The sequence below is a fragment of the Phocoena sinus genome, chromosome 4 (genome assembly GCF_008692025.1).
Source record: "Phocoena sinus isolate mPhoSin1 chromosome 4, mPhoSin1.pri, whole genome shotgun sequence".
Taxonomy (NCBI): Eukaryota; Metazoa; Chordata; class Mammalia; order Artiodactyla; family Phocoenidae; genus Phocoena; species Phocoena sinus.
This window is the reverse complement of record NC_045766.1, coordinates 12,893,242-12,913,356: the sequence shown is the minus strand read 5'-3', so window position 1 is coordinate 12,913,356 and position 20,115 is coordinate 12,893,242. Positions and strand designations below refer to the sequence as shown.

The 20,115-nt window shown below is 39.3% G+C and overlaps 1 protein-coding gene across 2 annotated transcripts in view; it reads left to right on the top strand.

Moving 5' to 3' along the window:
- The window catches only part of CPNE4 (copine 4), a 630,526-nt gene that overhangs the window by 154,903 nt on the left and 455,508 nt on the right, over positions 1-20,115 (top strand). The window contains exon 2 of one of the 2 annotated variants that reach the window (XM_032629817.1): positions 120-300. In XM_032629817.1, the coding sequence (XP_032485708.1) occupies positions 121-300 (180 nt within the window). In that variant the 5' untranslated portion in view covers position 120. Of the gene's footprint in view, positions 1-119; positions 301-20,115 lie in introns of those variants that run through there. The other variant, XM_032629818.1, reaches the window with a different exon arrangement.

Sequence of the window (20,115 nt, the reverse complement as noted above, 5' to 3'; positions counted from 1 at the left end):
TTCAGTACTCAATAGTGTGTGTTGAACATTTTCCTGAAGGGTGACTGGGAAGCTTTTTCCTTTGAAAAATACTGTGGTGATTGGCATCTATTTTTTCCTCTTTTTCTTGCCTAAAACAGAATGAAGAAGATGAGCAACATTTATGAGTCAGCTGCCAATACACTGGGAATCTTTAACAGCCCCTGCCTGACCAAAGTTGAGCTGCGTGTGGCATGCAAAGGCATTTCCGACAGAGATGCCCTTTCCAAACCAGACCCCTGTGTCATCCTCAAGATGCAGTCCCACGGGCAGTGGTTCGAGGTAGGCATGTCCAGTGAAATGGACAGAAGCATGGCGGGAGGAGTGATTTGAAAATATTTTGGCATTTCCTGTCTTCAGGTCGTTTATTTCGGTGAGATGGAAAATTCTAGAAATGAATATGATCACATTTCTGTTTAGATCATGATTTTTATTTATTTAAACAATTTTTATATTATATTGGAGTATAGTTGATTAACAATGTTGTGATAGTTTCAGATGCACAGCAAAGTGATTCAGTTGTACATATACATGTATCTATTCTTTTCCAAATTCTTTTCCCACTTATGTTATTACAGAATATTGAGCAGAGGTCCCTGTGCTATATAGTAGGTCCTTGTTGGTTATCTGTTTTAAATATAGCAGTGTGTACATATCAATCTCAAACTACCAGTCTATCCTGCCCCCATACCCTTTCCCGTGCTAATCATAAGTTTATTCTCTAAGTCTGTGAGTCTGTTTCTGTTTGTAAATAAGTTCATTTATATAATTTTTTTTGATTCCACATATGAGTGATATCACGTGATATTTGTCTTTCTCTGTCTGACTTACTTCACTTAGTATAATAATCTCCAGGTCCATCCATATTGCTGCAAATGGCATTAATTAATTATTTTTAATGGCTGAGTAATATTCCATTGTATATATGTACCACATCTTCTTTATCCATTCATCTGTCGATGGACATCAACATCCATATTGTGATGTTTTAATACTGTGGATATTTTGACATTTACCCTTAATTTGTGTGCTCATTTTAGACATAGTAGCCCCTGGGGATGGGCAACAGGGACTGCCTTACAGGGGCCGCATCACACATTTATTTTTTGGAGTGAAAACTTAATATTAGCTAAACTTTTTTGGGTGCTTATCAAGTGTCAGGTGCTGTTCTAAGTGCTTTATGTAAAATAACTAACTTTGTCCATATAACAATCCTATGGGGAAACAGGTGAGGAAACAAAGATTAGGTAAGTGGAAAATCTAATATTTCCCAGTCAAGCTCCAGGGCCTGAGATCTTTATTGCTATTTTATACTTATGGTGGCCATTGGTGTGGTCTTTGGTCGTTTGTGTGGCAATATTGCATGTTGAATTCTGAAGTTGGGTTCTGTTTGTTTATTTAAAAGTTGAAACAAATTGGATGAGGACTGTTTTTAAGTTTTGGGTTGTTTTGTTGTTGTTGTTTTTAATTTTTGTTCTTGGTACGTGGTCTAAGTTAGCAATGTTTTAAAATATCTGGTCTCAGGTGGAAGGCAGGAGAGGGAGGAACAGGGGGTGCAGCCAAGGAAGCAGTTGTTATTGTCTCTAAGGGAACCAGATGCCCAGTGGAATTTGGGTGAGGGGTTTGAATCCATACTGAGTAGATCAAGTGTAGACAAATACCTTGTTTGGATCCCTGAGGATAGACTTGAGTCCTTCTTCCATCTGTTTGCAAGGAGCTGACAGGTGCTCCTCTAGGGGCCAACATCTTCACTCCACAGCAGGAAGAAGGCTCAGAAGACCTCACAGGTAGCATGTTTACTTACCTGTACATATGTGATAAAAGCCACTTCTCTGAAAGGGTGGTTTGATAGAAGTTGGTAAGCAGAAGAAATTCAGGTGAGAAGGCAACATAACACGCATGAGGGGATGAATGACAGATGGCAGATAGGGGATCTTCATTTAACTTCCAGCTCATCCAGGTCTTATATTATAAATATAAAACAGCATTCACAGACATCTTAATGTGTAATGTCTTTTTTTTCCCTTCTAAATATTCTCCATGACTTTGTTGGTGGGCTTTACTGTCTTTTAGTTTTTGTTTAACAAAACTAAATGGAATATCTACATTAGGATAATAGGACCGTCTTGGATAATTAGAGAAAAAGACTTCATCTCCTGAGACCCCCCCTTACATAATTTATTTATTATTTGTATATATTTCTTTTCAGTCTTTTCCTTCTGACATTCATATTCTTACATGATACTTATCATGCACATAAAATTTTCTTTCCTGATTTTATTACTTAGTAGTATATGTTTTTTCCATATTGTTATAATATTCATAATTATAATTTTTAAGACTGCATAATATCCCATCAAGCAGATTTATTTGATCATTTTCCTATTTTTTTCACTTTGAAGTTGCTTTCAAAACTACCCTATTTCGGGCTTCCCTGGTGGTACAGTGGTTGAGAGTCTGCCTGCTGATGCAGGGGACACGGGTTCGTGTCCCGGTCCAGAAAGATCTCACATGCCACGGAGCGGCTGGGCCCGTGAGCCATGGATGCTAAAGCCTACGTGTCCAGAGCCCGTGCTCCGCAACAGGAGAGGCCACAACAGTGAGAGGCCCGTGTACCACAAAAAAAAAAACCCACACAAAAAACTACCCTATTTTAAATAATGCTGCAGTAAACATCTTTGAGCATAAGGCTTTTCCCTTCTTTTTGGATGAGTTCCTAGGAGATAGTCTGTCAAAGTGGAACTAGTGGAACAAAGGATGGGACACTTTGGGGGCTTTTGATACATTTGCCAAATTGCTTTTCCAAAGTGCTTTTCTACAGAGTTACTTAAAGTCTGTTTGCCCACAGCTACCAGCCTGCAAACATTTTGTTACCAGTGCACAATGAGATAAGAAGCTTGTGCCACATTGTAAACTGATTCACTGCTTCCTTCATCTAGAAAGTCTTACTCTTTAAAAGTAGTGTCAGCTGAACTTCCAGCATGCTTCGTGATATGACTGATTTATACTGTGGAACTTTGAGAAGCACTTCTCTAATAAATTTTAACCTTAAGACTATACATTTAGGATATAGTTTGGAAAACAGAGCCCACACCATGTAGCTAATAGAAAAGATTTTATTCAATAACTAATAACAAAGGAGTTGGGAATCTTGAGAAACTAAGTAGGAACTGTGAGGAAACCCAGAGATTAACAACGGGAAGCTGCTACTTGACTTAGAGTAAAGCAGTGATATACTGAAACTAGCTTGTAGAGGCTTGAGAGAGTCAATTGTTAAACCTTCAGGAATTTTGCTAGCCTGGGTATAAGTATTTACACCACAGACATTGGCAAACATTTCAAATCAGAACTTTCTCCCCACCAAGAGAACCGGTTGCTAAGCATTTACCAGCACACCACTGGGAGAGAAGGACAAAAGGAGGTGTTAGTACCAGCTGGACCATCGAGCAGAAGCTGGATCTGTGGAAGGAGGGCCTATCTAATGGTAGCCAGCAAGGTAGAGGAGATGCAGGTAATGCTGGAAACGTTGCCTGAAAGGGAGATGAGGAAGGGGTTGTCATCTTAGGTCTCCCATCCATGCCTTCCAGTGACCACACCCCTGGTGGAAGCCAGTTGGCAAGGTTCCAGGGAAGAGTCCAGAACACACTTGAAAGCACAGAGGTAACTGACAAGCACATAGACCTTCTGACAACTCACAGTAACTGGGAGAATCATGTACTCAGTCATGAAGTAGTGCATATTTATTTAGTGCTAACACCTACTTTTTGGTGCAAGTTCAGTGCGTGGTCCTGTGCTCAAAGTGAGAAGCACCTGACAGTCTATTTAAACCACACACCTACTACCTTCTATGTTTAGTTAAAACTGGCAAACATGGCCATTGCCCTGGGACATAACTGATGCACATTTTCCTGTATCTGTCCCTTAGAACATGTCTGGAATTACAGAGAGATTTCTATGTGCAGAATTACAGAATTCAGAGAAAACAATGCAGAAGAGGATTCATGCCCGCTGTGTCAGTTCCTGAGTGTCTTTGTTATGTGAAATCTGGTAAATGACTAAGTGAAGAAAAAAGAAAAACCTGAGAGGCTAAACTGATTTGCATAATAAAGAGATTGTTGGGGGTGTAAGGATGAGAGAGAGATAAACAAGGTGAGCTTCTTTTTCAGAGTTTTGAAGTTTGGCAAAAGAGCCTCTCTAGAGATCAGCACATGTCCCTACAGTGATGGACATGTTCTCTGCCTGTGCTGGCCAGTAGGTAGTCGACAACCAGAGGTGGCCACTGAGCAGTTGAAAGGTGGACTGTAAAACTGAGGAATGGAAAAGTTTAATTATTGAATTTTAATTAATTAGAGGGTAAATAAGTAGCTGGTGTGATTTCGGAGTCTCCATGGGTGGTACAGAATTTGGCTGGGTGGGGAAAAGAGGAAAGGGAGTTTGTTAACACATTACTACCATAGGCTGTTGCTTTACAGCTGAACCTCTTCTGGGGAAGACATACCTAGAGATTGATATTTCTTTGTTATTAATTGTGATTTCTGGCCTGTGCATTTTGTTGTTGTTCTTGTTTGTTTTTTTGTTTTTATCTTTTTTTTAAACATCTTTATTGGCATATAATAGCTTTACAATGGTGTGTTAGCTTCTGCTGTATAACAAAGTGAATCAGCTATATGTATACCTGTGTCACCATATCCCCTCCCTCTTGCGTCTCCCTCCCACCTTCCCTATCCCACCCCTTTAAGTGGTCACAAAGCATTGAGCTAATCTCCCTGTGCTATGCAGCTGCTTTCCACTAGCTAGCTATACATTTGGTAGTGTATATATGTCAATGCTACTCTCTCACTTCGTCCCAGTTTACCCTTCCTCCACCCCATGTCCTCAAGTCCATTCTCTACGTCGGAGTCTTTATTCCTGTCCTGGCCCTAGGTTCTTCAGAAACTTTTTTTTTTTTTTTAGATACCATATACATGTGTTAGCATACGGTATTTGTTTTACTCTTTCTGATTATCTTCACTCTGTATGACAGTCTCTAGGTCCATCCACCTCACTGCAAATAACTCAATTTCATTTTCTTTTATGACTGAGTAATATTCCATTGTATATATAAGCCACCTCTCCTTTATCCATTCATCTGTCGATGGACACTTAGGTTGCTTCCATGTCCTGGCTATTGTAAATAGAGCTGCAATGAACATTGTGGTACATGACACTTTTTGAATTATGGTTTTCTCAGGGTATATGCCCAGTAGTGGGATTACTGGGTCATATGTAGTTCTATTTTTAGTTTTCTAAAGAACCTCCATACTGTTCTCCATAGTGGCTGTACCAATTTACATTCCCACCAACAGTGCAAGAGGGTTCCCTTTTCTCCACACTGTCTCCAGCATTTATTGTTTGTAGATTTTTTCATGATGGCCAATCTGACTGGTGTGAAGTGATACCTCATTGTAGTTTTGATTTGCATTTCTCTAATGATTAGTGATACCAAGCATCCTTTCATGTGTTTGTTGGCAATCTGTATATCTTCTTTGGAGAAATGTCTATTTAGGTCTTCTGCCCATTTTTGGATTGGGTTTTTTGTTTTTTTGATATTGAGCTTCATGAGCTGCTTGTATATTTTGGAGATTAATCCTCTGTCAGTTGCTTCATTTGCAAATATTTTCTCCTATTCTGAGGGTTGTCTTTTCGTCTTGTTTATAGTTTCCTTTGCTGTGCAAAAGCTTTTAAGTTTCATTAGGTCCCATTTATTTATTTTTGTTTTTATTTCCATTCCTCTAGGAGGTGGGTCAAAAAGGATCTTGCTGTGATTTATGTCCTAGAGTGTTCTGCCTGTGTTTTCCTCTATGAGTTTTATACTGTGTGGCCTTACATTTAGGTCTTTAATCCATTTTGTGTATGGTGTTAGGGAGTGTTCTAATTTCATTCTTTTACATGTAGCTGTCCAGTTTTCCCAACACCACTTATTGAAGAGGCTGTCATTTTCTCCATTGTATATTTTTCCCTCCTTCATCAAAGATAAGGTGACCATATGTGCATGGGTTTATTTCTGGGCTTTCTATCCTCTTGCATTGATCTATATTTCTGTTTTTGTGCTAGTACAATACTGTCTTCATTACTGTAGCTTTGTAGTATACTCTGAAGTCAGGGAGCCTGATTCCTCCAGCTCTGTTTTTCTTTCTTAAGATTGCTTTGGCTATTTGGGGTCTTTTGTGTTTCCATACAAATTGTGAACATTTTTGTTCTAGGTCTGTAGAAAATGCTATTGGTAGTTTGATAGGGATTGCATTGAATCTGTAGATTGCTCTGGATAGTATAGTCATTTCCACATTGTTGATTCTTCTAATGTATGAACATGGTATATCTCTCCATCTGTTTGTATCTTCTTTAATTTCTTTCATCAATGTCTTATAGTTTTCTGCATACAGGTCTTTTGTCTCCTTAGATAGGTTTATTCGTAGGTATTTTATTCTTTTTGTTGCAGTGGTAAATGGGAGTGTTCCCTTAATTTCTCCTTTAGATTTTTCATCATTAGTGTATAGGAATGCAAGAGATTTCTGTGCATTAATTTTCTATCCTGCTACTTTACCAAATTCATTGTTTAGCTCTAGTAGTTTTCTGGTAGCATCGTTAGGATTCTCTATGCATTGTATCATGTCGTCTGCAAGCAGTGATGCAGTTTTACATCTTCTTTTCCAATTTAGATTCCTTTTATTTCTTTTCCTTCTCTGATTGCTGTGGCTAAAACTTCCAAAACTATGTTGAATAATAGTGGTGAGAGTGGGTAAGCTTGTCTTGTTCCTGATCTTAGTGGAAATGGTTTCAGTTTTTCACCATTGAGAATGATGCTGGCTGTGGGTTTGTCATATCTGACCTTTATTATGTGGGGTAAGTTCCCTCTGTGTCTACTTTCTGGAGGGTTTTTATCATAAATGGGTGTTGAATTTTGTCAAATCTTTTTCTGCACCTGTTGAGGTAATCATACGGTTTTTATCCTTCAGGTTGTTAATATGGTGTAGTACATTGATTGATTTGCATATATTGAAGAATCCTTGCATTCCTGGGATAAGCCCCACTTGATACTGGTGTATGATTCCTTTAATGTGCTGTTGGATTCTGTTTGCTAGTATTTAGTTGAGGATTTTTGCATCTATGTTCATCAGTGATATTGGCCCGTAGTTTGCTTTTCTTGTGACATTTTGGTCTGGTTTTGGTATCAGGGTGATGGTGGCCTCATAGAATGAGGTCCTGGACTTTTGTTCATTGGAAGATTTTTAATCACAGTTTCAATTTCATTGCTTGTAATTTGTCTGTTTATATTTTTTATTTCTCCCTGGTGCAGTCTTGGAAGGTTGTGCTTTTCTAAGAATTTGTCCATTTCTTCCAGGTTGTCCATTTTATTGACATATAGTTGCTTGTAGTAATCTCTCATAGTCCTTTGTATTTCTGCAGTGTCAGTTGTTACTTCTCCTTTTTCATTTCTAATTCTTTTGGTTTGAATCTTCTCCCTTTTTTTCTTGATGGATTGGGCTAATGTTTTATCCATTTTGCTTATCTTCTCAAAGAACCAGGTTTTAGTTTTATTGATCTTTGTTATCATTTCCTTCATTGCTTTTTCATTTATTTCTGGTCTGATCTTTATGATTTCTTTGCTTCTGCTAACGTTGGGGTGTTTTTTTGTTCTATTTTCTCTAATTGCCTTAGGTTTAAAGTTAGGCTGTTTATTCGAGATATTTGTTGTTTCTTGAGGTAGGATTTCATTGCTATAAACTTCCCTTGTAGAACTGCTTTGCTGCATCCCATAGGCTTTGGGTCATCGTGTTTTCATTATCATTTGTTTCTAGGTAATTTTTGGTTTCCTCTTTGATTTCTTCAGTGATCTCTTGGTTGGCTATTAAGTAGTGTATTTTATAGCCTCCATGTGTTTGTATTTTTTACAGATTTTTCCCATAATTGTTATCTAGCCTGATAGCATTGTGATCAGAAAAGATACTTGATATGATTTCAATTTTCTTAAATTTACCAAGGCTTGATTTGTGACCGAAGATATGATCTCTCCTGGAGAATGTTCCATGAGCACTTGAGAAGAATCTGTATTCTGTTGTTTTCGGATGGAATGTCCTATAAATACCAATTAAGTCCATCATGTTTAATGTATCATTTAAAGCTTGTTTTTCCTTGTTTATTTTCATTTTGGATGATCTGTTCATTGGTGAAAGCTAGATGTTAAAGTCCCCTACTATTATTGTGTTACTGTCAATTTCCCCTTTTATGGTCGTTAGCTTTTGCCTTATGTATTGAGGTAGTCCTATGTTGGGTGCATAAATATTTACAATTATTATATTTTCTTCTTGGATTTATCCATTGATCATTAAGTAGTATCCTTCTTTGTCTGTTGTAATGGTCTTTATTTTAAAGTCTATTTTGTCTGATGAGAATTGCTACTCCAGCTTTCTTTTGGTTCTCATTTGCGTGGAATATCTTTTTCCATCCCCTCACTTTTAGTCTCTATGTGTCCCTAGGTCTGAAGTGGGTCTCTTGTACACAGCATATATATGGGTCTTGTTTTAGTATCCATTCAACCAGTCTATGTCTTTTGGTTGGACCATTTAATCCCTTTACATTTAAGGTAGTTATTGATATGTATGTTCCTATTACCATTTTCTTAGTTGTTTTGGGTTTGCTATTGTATATCTTTTCCTTCTCTTGAGTTTCCTGCCTAGAGAAGTTCCTTTAGCATTTGTTGTAGAGCTGGTTTGTTGGTGCTGAATTCTCTTAACTTTTGCTTGTCTGTAAAGGTTTTAATTTCTCCATCGAATCTGAATGAGATCCTTGCTGGGTAGAGTAATCTTGGTTGTAGGTTTTTCCTTTTCATCACTTTAAATATGTCCTGCGACTCCCTTCTAGTTTGCAGAGTTTCTGCTGAAAGATCAGCTATTAACCTTATAGGTATTCCCTTGTATGTTATTTGTTGCTTTTCCCTTGCTGCTTTTAATATTTTTCCTTTGTATTTAATTTTTAATAGTTTTTTAACATGTATGTTGGCGTGTTTCTTTGGATTTATCCTGTATGGGACTCTGTACTTCCTGGACTTGGGTGGCTATTTCCTTTCCCATGTTAGGGAAGTTTTCAACTACAATCTCTTCAAATATTTTCTCAGTACCTTTTTTTTTTCTCTTCTTCTTCTGGGACCCTTATAATTCGAATGTTGGTATGTTTAATGTTGTCCCAGAGGTCTCTGAGACTGTCCTCAATTCTTTTCATTCTTTTTTCTTTATTCTGCTCTGTGGTAGTTATTTCTACTATTTTGTCTTCCAGATCACTTATCCGTTCCTCTGCCTCAGTTATTCTGCTCTTGACTCCTTCTAGGGAATTTTAAATTTCATTTATTGTATTGTTCATCATTGCTTGTTTGCTCTTTAGTTCTTCTAGGTCCTTGTTAAACAAATCTTGTATTTTTTCCATTCTGTTTCCAAGATTTTGGATCATCTTTACTATGATTACTCTGAATTTCCTCTTCATTTGTTTTGTCTGGTGTGTTTTTACCTTGCTCCTTCATCTGCTGTGTATTTCTCTGTCTCCTCATTTTGTTTAATCTCCTTTTCGCAGGCTGCAGGTTCATAATTCCCATTGTTTTTGGTCTGCCCTGAGTGGCTAAGGTTGGTTTAGTGTGTTTGTAGGCTTCCTGGTGGAGGGGACTGGTGCCTGTGTTCTGGTGGTTGAAACTGGATCTTGTCTTTCTGGTGGGCAGGATCGCATTCGGTGGTGTGTTTTGGGGTGTCTGTGAACTTATTATGATTTTAGGCAGCCTCTCTGCTAATGGGTGGGCTTGTGTTCCTGTCTTGGTAGTTGTTGGCAAACGGTGTCCAGCACTGTATTTGCTGGTTGTTGAGTGGAGCTAGGTCTTAGTGTTGAAATGGAGATCTCTGTGAGAGCTTTCACTGTTTGATATTACGTGGGGCCAGGGGGTCTCTCATGGACCAATGTCCTGAACTCAACTCTCCCATCTCAGAGGCTCAGGCTTGACACCTGGCCGGAGCACCAAGCCTCTTTTGGGAAGTCTGAGGCCTTCTGGTAGCATTCAGTAGGTGTTCTGTAGGAGTTGTTCCACCTTTAGATGTATTTTTGATGTATTTGTGGGAAGGAAGGTGATCTCCACATTTTACTCCTCCACCATCTTGAAGGTCCCTGCCAAAGCAATCTTTGTGGAAGTCCAGGAGTCCAGCAGAGAAGTTCCAGCACAGCCCTTTTGGGAAGTCTGAGGTCTTCTGCCAGCATTCACTATGTGTTCTGTAGGAGTTGTTCCATATGTAGATGTATTTCTGATGTATTTTTGAGGGGGAAGGTGATCTCCACGTCTTACTTCTGCCATGTTGAAGGTCCCCCTGTGCTTTTTGTAATAGCATTATGCCCCTGTTATGCCCTAGTTTACAGCTCAGGTTACTACTGTAATAATTATAACTACCTTCTGATGCCCAGCTCATATGCAGGGGCACTGCTTGCTTTTTAAATGGGCTGTAGCCTGTTTGCAGTGGAAGAGACCATTTGATTCCTAAAGTGTATCATAAAAATGTAAGGCTGATAGTTAGACTCAAAAGGACCTACAATCCGACCTTCTGTGCTGTTAATGATATTAAGAGTCAGTAAGAATACATAGCAGTTTGTGTCTCTTAATCCCTTTCCCTGATGTTTCCCCTTCCCACTTCCATCTCCCCACTGGTAACCACTAGCTTGTTCTCTGTATCTGTGAGTCTGTTTTTGTTTTGCTATATACATTCCTTTGTTTTATTTTTTAGACTCCACATGTAAGTGATAACATACAGTATTTGTCTTTCTCTGACTTATTTCACTAAGCATAATTCTCTCTAGGTCCATCCATGTTATTGTAAATGGCAGAATTTCATTTTTTTTTATGGTAGGGTAGTATTTCTTTGTATATATATATATATATATATACACCACATCCTTTTTATCCATTAAGGATATATGTACAGCACAGGGAGTTATAGTTATTATTTTTTAGTAACTTTAAATGGAGTATAACCTATCAGAATACTCAATCCCTTTGCTATAACCCTGAAACTAATCTAATATTGTAAATCAACTGTACTTCAAAAAAGGAGTTGATGAGGATAAATCTGTGTCTCTGAAATACTGGGAATCAGTTGTTCTGAAATGTAGAACAGATTGTTGCTCTTTGCAGACCAGCAGGGTTTGGAGTGTATGTTTGAGGGCTGAGGAGATGGAGAGGATGCTTTTTGTTTCCTCTCAGAGTATAAAGATGAGATGATAAACCTTCTGGTAAATCTTTAATGACCATGATTGTAACTGTCAAAAAGGAAGGAAAGGAAAACTTGTAGCTTGGAAATGCATTCCCAGTGGAGAGTTTCAGACCTATCATTTAATTTCCCTAATTTAATTCATACCCATTTTAAAAATCTCCCTGTACCTGCTCCTGGCCATTTAATGGTGATAGTATATGGTACAGTTCAGTGTGCTGATAATTTAAAACACATTTTATCTTCCAGTGAAGGCTGGAAATATTTCCCCCTGGCTTCTAGTGAGTGCTGATATTCACTAACTCCCAGGCACTAAACTTCATATGCAAGTGGAATAAATTAACACTTCTCAGGGATTCACAAGGCAAGAGCCCTTATGAACTGGAGCCTTTTATTCAGTTCCCTGGGCACCTGGATGCTCTCCATGAAGCAGAGCTACACTCCTGATACTGTGGCCCTTGGCAGAGATCTTGTAGATGGCAGAGTAATTGTTCTCATTGGAAAAAGCCAAATGATTGCCCACACTACTAGGATGTTGCCAATCACCTTTAATTCCAGTTTTCCATTTAATCTTAATACATAGTTATTGAGTTCCTCCATAGGAAGCTCTAAGTAATTCTCAGGATGAATTACCTTTGGATCAATTCCAGATGAAAACATGTCATGATGAATCACATGCTTTGGTGGATTGTTGGTAATAATAATTGTTAGTAATAATTAGTGTGGTTATATCTAACACATTAATTATCAGTGGATGTTAATGCAAGATTATTATTGTTTATAATAATAATGTATCCATATAATACTTTACATTCACAAAGCCCATCTACTTAAATTATTTCACTTACTTCTCATAATAACCCTGTAAAAAGGTGGCACAGACATTGAAATTAAACCTAGCACGTACTGCGTACTATGTAAAAGACATCTTTTGTGTCCTCAAAGACCTCAGAGTTTAGTAGAATGCAGCCCATCTCAGACCCAGAGGCCTGGAGCCATAGATGGTCATGTGAACTTGAGAAAGGGGGCTCAAATCAACGTTCTAACTTAAACCTTTTCCTTTCCTTCAATGTGTGGTGGATAGACCATTTCAAGTGTGCCTTGGCTACCTATATATGGGGTGGAACTAAAAATCAATCATTCCTCCATCCCTCCACTATTCCCCATCTTCTCTCCCCACTCCCCATCTATACAGATGTAGTGTCTGGATACCATCTGATCCAGCATCCCTACTGGCAGTACATAGGAGAAATATGGGTCCATGGTGGTGGCCTTGCCCACTCCCAAAAGAGTGGGCTATGAACTTTTTTCAGCAATTCTTTGTTGGCTAGAGGGCTCATGGAGGAGTTCTGTGGAACACGTTTCTTTCATGCTTGGCTAAATAGTGAGGCAGCATCCTTTTGTGTATGGAGCCAGGAGGACAGAGTCCAAAATAGCAGTTTCACCTATACCTGAGATTTTCAATTTCCTATTGCTCCAAAATGCTGGAATTTTATGAAAATGAGTCAGACAATATGAACATTTAGGTGATAACAAAATTAAGTAGCCATCTCTAATTGTTGATACCAGCTATGTATTTGTCGTTTTACATATTTTCCTTCTAATCCTCACAACTACCCTGCAATGCAGACTTTATTAACCAGGTAAGGAAACTGAGGCTTGGGCAGAATTAATAAATCACCAGGTCATACAACTAGTCAATAGTAAAGCTGGAATCTGGTTGATTCTAAAACCCATATTATCTCTATTTTACCAGAGGTCACGAATTTAAAGCTAAAGGCCTCTATCTAATTTCCAGACATAGTTTATCTGGCCTTCATATGTTTAAACAAGTTTTGTACTGGTTGACAAAACTTAAAGATCAGGGGATTTTTCATAAAACTCCAGATTTTTTCTTTTGCCAGGAAATCTGGCAACATGGAGCCTTTAGTTCTTGTACAGTGATGGTCAGCAGCTGCCCCTACCCAGAATCCAAGTGTGTCCTTGTGCTCACTCCTAGGCAGCCTCCTTCACTCACTGGGATGGCTCCAATGGCCCCTGGAGGTGTTTGAGTTCAGACCACGCTCCTGCAGTCCCTGGGCTGGGCCTCTGAAACATAGCTAACCTCTCAGTTGTGGACTCAGACAAGATCTGAAAAATTAAGTCAATTAAAGCATTCCCTCTGGATATCACAAACAAGCTCCTTTCTCAAAAGATTTTCTGTTCACAGTTTGTTGACTGGCAGTGTTTGAGTGGCTAACACCAAGCATGATGGATGATAAAAAACAACAGTTTTCTTCAGTTGTTCACAAGGTTTCCACTGTGGTTTCACATCAAGCTCCCATTTGGGAAAACTTTGATGTTGCTTTCCACCTCCCCCTTAACATGTCCTAATGAGAATAATTTCTATTCTTTTTTTTTTTTTTTTTGCGGTACGCGGGTCTCCCACTGTTGCGGCCTCTCCCGTTGCGGAGCACAGGCTCCGGACGCGCAGGCTCAGCGGCCATGGCTCACGGGCCCAGCCCCACCGGGGCACGAACCCGTGTCCCCTTCATCGGCAAGCGGACTCTCAACAACTGCGCCACCAGGGAAGCCCTAATTTCTATTCTTAAAAAAAAAAAAGGAAGTTGATTTTGGTGATATTAGAAATCTTATCCTGAGCACTGAATAGAAAAGAAAACAAAATGAAATATTAGAACCAGAAAATGTTTCCTTCCTGCTGCCGGAAGTTACTTCCCCGTGACCAGAGACTGTGGTGCTATGATGCTCACTCCAAAAATGATGCACTTGGATGAAAGGGAAGATTACTGGATTGTGTAATATGTGACTAAGTAGCCTTCTTATCATTGAAATCTCCAAGTTGTCAATGTTATAATGTCTGAGAGCAGAATCACACAAGATAGGAAATTTGAGGCTACAAATGAGAAAAAGAAACAATTTGAACTGAAATCCTGTTTCCACTGCTTATTCTCTTGAGGGCCTGGAAGATGATTTATCAGCTGGAAGGATAATGTCAGGCCTCCTACAAAGAGGAGCTTCACTGTGATGTGGGCTTCACTGCCTCCTTAGCTTGAAGAACTGGCAAGGCACACTCTGGACACTCGGACTCAACAGTGGTTGCCATGGGTTTTTGTAATGTGTCTTGAGTACCATGTTGAGTGTTTGGAAGATAGAATACAGGCCAGAGAAAGAACATGAGGAGGCATCTATGATTTAGAGCCCTCTGCCTCTAGCTCAATCCACCTGCAACATTTCAAAGGAGATATTTTCAACACCTTTTCTGGGCCCCGCTTTTTAATGTTTTTCTAGTCACTATTGATAATAATCATCTTAAAATTACCTTTCCTTTGTAATTTCAATCAATTTTATCTTTTTTTATTAAGTGTAGTTGTGGTTTATTAATAATGATACCTTAAATATATTGAGAGTAGGCATGCAGTGTATCAGGCACTCCTTAAGCACTTTACGTGTGTCATCATATGTAATTATCAAAACAGCCCTAAAAATTGTCCTATGTAGATATTTTATAAAGAGGCACAGAAGAATTAAGCAACTTGCTCAAGGGTCACACAAGTCAGTCGTAAGTGAAGGAGCTGTGACAAATTGAACCCAGTCTGTCTGACTGCAGACGGTGCTGCCAGGATCCATCACTGCCCGTCTCTGAGAATAATGCATCCCAGTCCCTGAGTGCTGTGTGCCGTGTGCTGAGTTTTTACATGCATATTCATAGAATTCTCATGACAGTGTTAGCAGATAGGAACTGTGATTACCCATTTTATAGGTGAGAAAACTGACACTCACATAGGAAATGTACATGTCAAAGCTCGCAAGACTAGTAAGAAGTGGTATTGGGACTTGAACTCAGATCTTCATGTCTCCAGTGCCCATGGAGGTAAAGTAACACCCACAACGCCACTAGTCTTTAAAATGAACATGTTTTTCCTCCTTAGAAAAGGCAAGAATTCATTTAAAACTGATTGCATTTATTTTTAATAGAAATTAAATTTGTTTGGGGGGTAATACTTAAAACATCCACCTCAACCCCAGTTTATATGGTTTCAGCCTGACCTCCTAGTGGTTCATGATGGTCCATGGCAGAGTGGTTCAGATCTCAGACTGTGGAGCCAGACTGCCCAAATTTAAGTCCTAACCCAGTCATTATTAGCTGTGCTAATAGGCAAATTACTCAGCCCTTTCTGTGCCTCAGTTTCCTCATCTATAAGTTGGGTATCATATTGGTACTTTTCATATGGGGATGATTATGAGAATAAATGATTCAGCTCAGGTAGAGTGGTTAGGACAGTCATGAGGTACACCACACGTCAATGGTGTGACCTTGGAAAGCCTCCTAACCCCTCCAAGCCTCTCACACCACCTCCTTTCTAAACGGTTGTTGTTAGGATTGAATGATTGGCTGGCAGGATAGTGAGCATGCTGTTTCTATAGACTCTGGAATTGGACCACTTGGGTCATCTATGACCTTACACAGAAGCCTCACCTTCCCTGGCCCTGCGTTCTCTCCATCTGCTACATGGAGGTATCAATGAAACCTGCTCCATGGATTTACTATAAGGCTAAAATGAGATTATACCTAAGAATTCCTTAACAGAGTACCTGGGGCATAGTGAGTGCTTAATAGACATTAAATGTTATTATGCTTAAAAGATATAATGTGTGCAAAACTTATGTGGTTAGCACATTACCTAGGACCCCGTATGCAGAAGATGTTATCAGGTAATACCTTCATGAGGTGTGTTTAATGCCAGCAACAAGGTTTTGGTCTGCTGTCCAACCCAAGTATTCTTGGTCCCATTTGTCTGTGTTAAAATAAGAGAACTCTCAGTCAAAAATTTTGGCAGGTCTCTAAGTTTCCCCCAAGCCTCTGACTAGCTACTTTGATTGATCTGTTTTGGCTCTCCTGGTAGGGAATTATCCAAACCTCTTCCTCCCCTGCACTCCCTGCATTTTGAAGAAGACGAATAGGCTTGGAGCAATTTCACTTCACTTGTCCATGTTCTCTAATCTGTGGATGGGAATTAGAGAGGCCGTGCTGATAACCTTGCTTTTCCATCTTTGCTTCTGTACCAACATTAGCCAGCACTGTTTGGCAGTCTTAAGAGAAGTGACAAGAAAATTCTCCCTTCTGGAAACTCCAGATGTTCTTGGGGTCAGTTTACAGGCTAATTAAATATTTTATCTTGATTCAAGCTCAGGAAAGTTCAACTGCCTATCTTGGCTAGTCTGTTTTCAAATACTTGATATTTCAAGAACCTCTTCCCATCTGAGAATTCAGTCTTAGATATTTTCTTCTTGAGTGTGAAGACTAGTTCTTCTTGTTAAAAGATTACAGTTTGGGAACTGTGTGTAGAAGCAAGAAAATTTGTTACCTTTTAAACACCCCCTTTGAATTCCAACCTTTTCAGAACAACTTCTGAGGAACTGGGATTTTTGGTAGGATAGCCTATGTAAGCTTGTCCATCTTGAAGATTTGCTTTTCCAGCTCCAGTTACTACCATTGCATAACAATCACCCTAAAATTTAGCAGCTTAAAACAACCATTTTATTAATCTCATGTACTCTGTGACCTCAGACAGGGCACAGTGGGCCTGGCTTACCCCTGATTCACAGGGTCCAGGGCCTCAGCTGGGAAGACTAGAGGACTGGCAGGATTTGAGGCTGGGGTTCAAATCATTGGAAGGTCCTTCACTCTCATGTCAGGCTGGGACTTCCGACTAGAGCATCTTCATGTGGCCTTCCATGCATGGTGGTCTCAGGGCAATAAGAAGAGTGTCGAATCTTTGCCATCCAGTTAAGCCATGGACGATAAAAGTTGAAGTCTCTCTTCTGGTTCTAGACACTGTTTTAAGAATAATGCATAAATGCTACCACGACTAGATAAGAAGAAGAAGAAAAGGAATAAATAAGAGCAACTTGTATCTGCATAGCCCTTCCACAATTCTTTTCATAGCTTCCTCACAACTTATGAAAGTCAGTACTATTATTTTTACTGCCAATCTGCAGGTGAGAACCTGAGATTCAGAGATGTCATAATAACATTTCCAAGGTCATATAGTCAATATATGTGGTACCTGTGCTCTAAAATCCTCAGACTTCCAAGTTTGGGATCCTTTGGTTGCATCATGAATCCTCTCCCAATGATGTTCATGATTCTAACCCTGCCCCTTTCTGAGAAACCAGTACACCCATGGCTGTGGGAACCACTTGAGCCCACACAGAACTCTCTCCATCCCTTTGCTTACTTGATCCCTTTCTTGCCCACTCCCTACCTCCTGCCTTGAAATTTTCCCAACCACATTTTCCAATCCTCATAAGTATTCTCCACAGTAATTTGCTGGCAAGAGACCCATAGGTGAGTTTATTCCATGGGTGAGCCATGATTCACCTACCAGCCCACTAATGGTGCACATGTAAGTGGTTCATTTAGCAAACACTTACTGAGTTCCTACTATGTGCAAGGCACTGTGCCTTCCATGGGCTGAGAGAATGGCAGGGAGTAACACATGGTTACTTTTGTGCTTTTGTGCAAGTGAACAGAATAGAAAATAAACAATGAACGTATAATCTATTGTCAGGGAGTGGAGAGTGATTTGAAGAAGAATGAAGCAGGGAAGAGGGTGGAGAATGCTGAGGGCACCAGTTTAAAAATTATGGTTAGGGAAGGCTTCTCTGAGGTACCAACATTTGCACAGGAAATTGAGCCAGTAACGGAGTGAGCCATCTGGTTACAGGGAAAGAGTGTTCTAAAGAAGGATGAGCAGAGGCCATGACACAATGACACAGGTTTGCTGGCCTATTTAAGGAATAGCAGGGAAGCAGGATGGATAGAAAACAGAGGGGTTGAAAGGTATGGGTGAGAGGAAATGATGTGGGGAGGCAGCTAGGGGCCAGGTTGTGTAGGGACTTACAGGCCGCAGTAGAGATCCTGGGGGCTTCTAGATTTTATTCCAAACGTGGAGGGCAATGGAATTCTTGGAGTAGGGAAGTGATTGGCATTTTAAGAGACAACACTGTTTGTTGTTGTGCCAGACAGTGTACAGAGACTACGTTTGTCCAAGGGAGAGATATGATAGTTTGGAGCAGGTGTTAACCATGGAGAAGAGGAGAAGTGGTTGGAAATGAGCTGTATTTAAAAAATAGACTATTAAATTTGCTGATGGACAGGATGTAGGGTATGAGAAAAAGGGAGGAATCAAGCCTGATTCCAGAGGTCTAAACATCTAAGTCAATGATGACAATACTCGGGGAAGAGCGGGCGTGATAATAATTCTGCAGTGAACATGCTTCTAGCAGTGAGAGGCAGGGACAGTGTGGCTAAGGACCATCTATGTTCGAATCCCAGCTCTATTATTTATCAGCTGTAAGGTCTTACCCAAGTCAATTACTTCCATTTTCTTACCTGTATAATGGAGATGATAAAATTACCTACATTGTAGGGTTGTTTGGAGGATTTAATACACAGCAGTACCTAGCACTTAACTGCCAGCCATCAGTGTCATTATAAACATAATTCTGTTAACACTTAGATTGTTTTCTTAGGGGAAGTGTTGGATCAAATGATATACATACGTGTTAAGCTTTTTAAATTACCTAATTCCCTATCTGGAATGATCATACCCATATGTTCCTACCAGCAAACTGCGAAATGAAAAGGAGGCAATTTTTTAACAAAAATGTTTTTGATATTTAGCATTTAATATATAGATCCCCCAGACCTTTGTTGCCGCCTCCTGCCCCAGTCACAGAGGGAGGCTTTCTTTGGTTTGACGTGACTCGAAGTCACTTAAGGGATTCTATTCACGCTTCTGTCCTTCTTCTCCCAAAATCTTTATATTAATATGTGTATTAATTATTAATATAATATGCCTGATATAATAATAAAATACTAATAAATTAAAACATAACTGTTAATACATTTTTACTAGTATACAGTGTGTGTGTGGGGGGGTTGTGAGAGTGAGAGCTTGAACAAGGGAGATGTGGGTTGTGTGTGTGTGTTAGGACTGGATACTGAATCCAAACATCTCTAGGTTGTCATCTCTAATTCTGAATGATCACTGTGCTTGATGCTGTGCTTTATTTAAAGAGAAAGAGAGAACTTGATTTAATAACCTGTCACATTATACAACACAAGAAGAAAACTAGGGGAGAAAAAGCACTCTGGTATTCGTAGTGGGAAGAAAAATATTGTGACAGCTCCATGGAGGAACCTTTGTACAGAGAAAACTGGTAGAAATTATGGTGGTGAATTGAGGATCTTAGGAAAATATACTGCTTCCATGGAATAAATGTGACCAGTACACCACAGAGCTTTACATTATAGAAGACTATTCCCCTCTCTTATGTAAGGAGAATAAGAAAATAGAAACTTCGATTGTTCCTTCTCTTTTTCTAATTCCTTAAAATAATTTTTTCCATCATCATTTCCTCTGGGGTTTCTAAAATATTCTGTTTAACTGAGGTGGGACAGAATAACAACAAATTTTGATAACAATAGGATAAAATTGTAAAATTTAATTAAGAGAATTTAATATCTTCGTGTAAACACTGGCATTTGGGAGAAGTCAGTTTGTATGTTAGTGAACAGATATATGTGAGGGAATAATACCTTCCAGCTACCAGGAAGACACCTATAGTTGAATAAGTTGGGTTTGTTGCTCTTTGTCACAAGGTAGAACACTCTCTTTGGGGAACTCAGAGGCCTCTTAGTAAGAGAGTTTAAGAAAGGACTTACTGAATTTGGGCTATCATTAGGTGATTTGGGGAGAATTTAAGGAAGGACAATTTTACTCTGGATTGTATGGAAGCCAGGACAGTTCTGTAATTG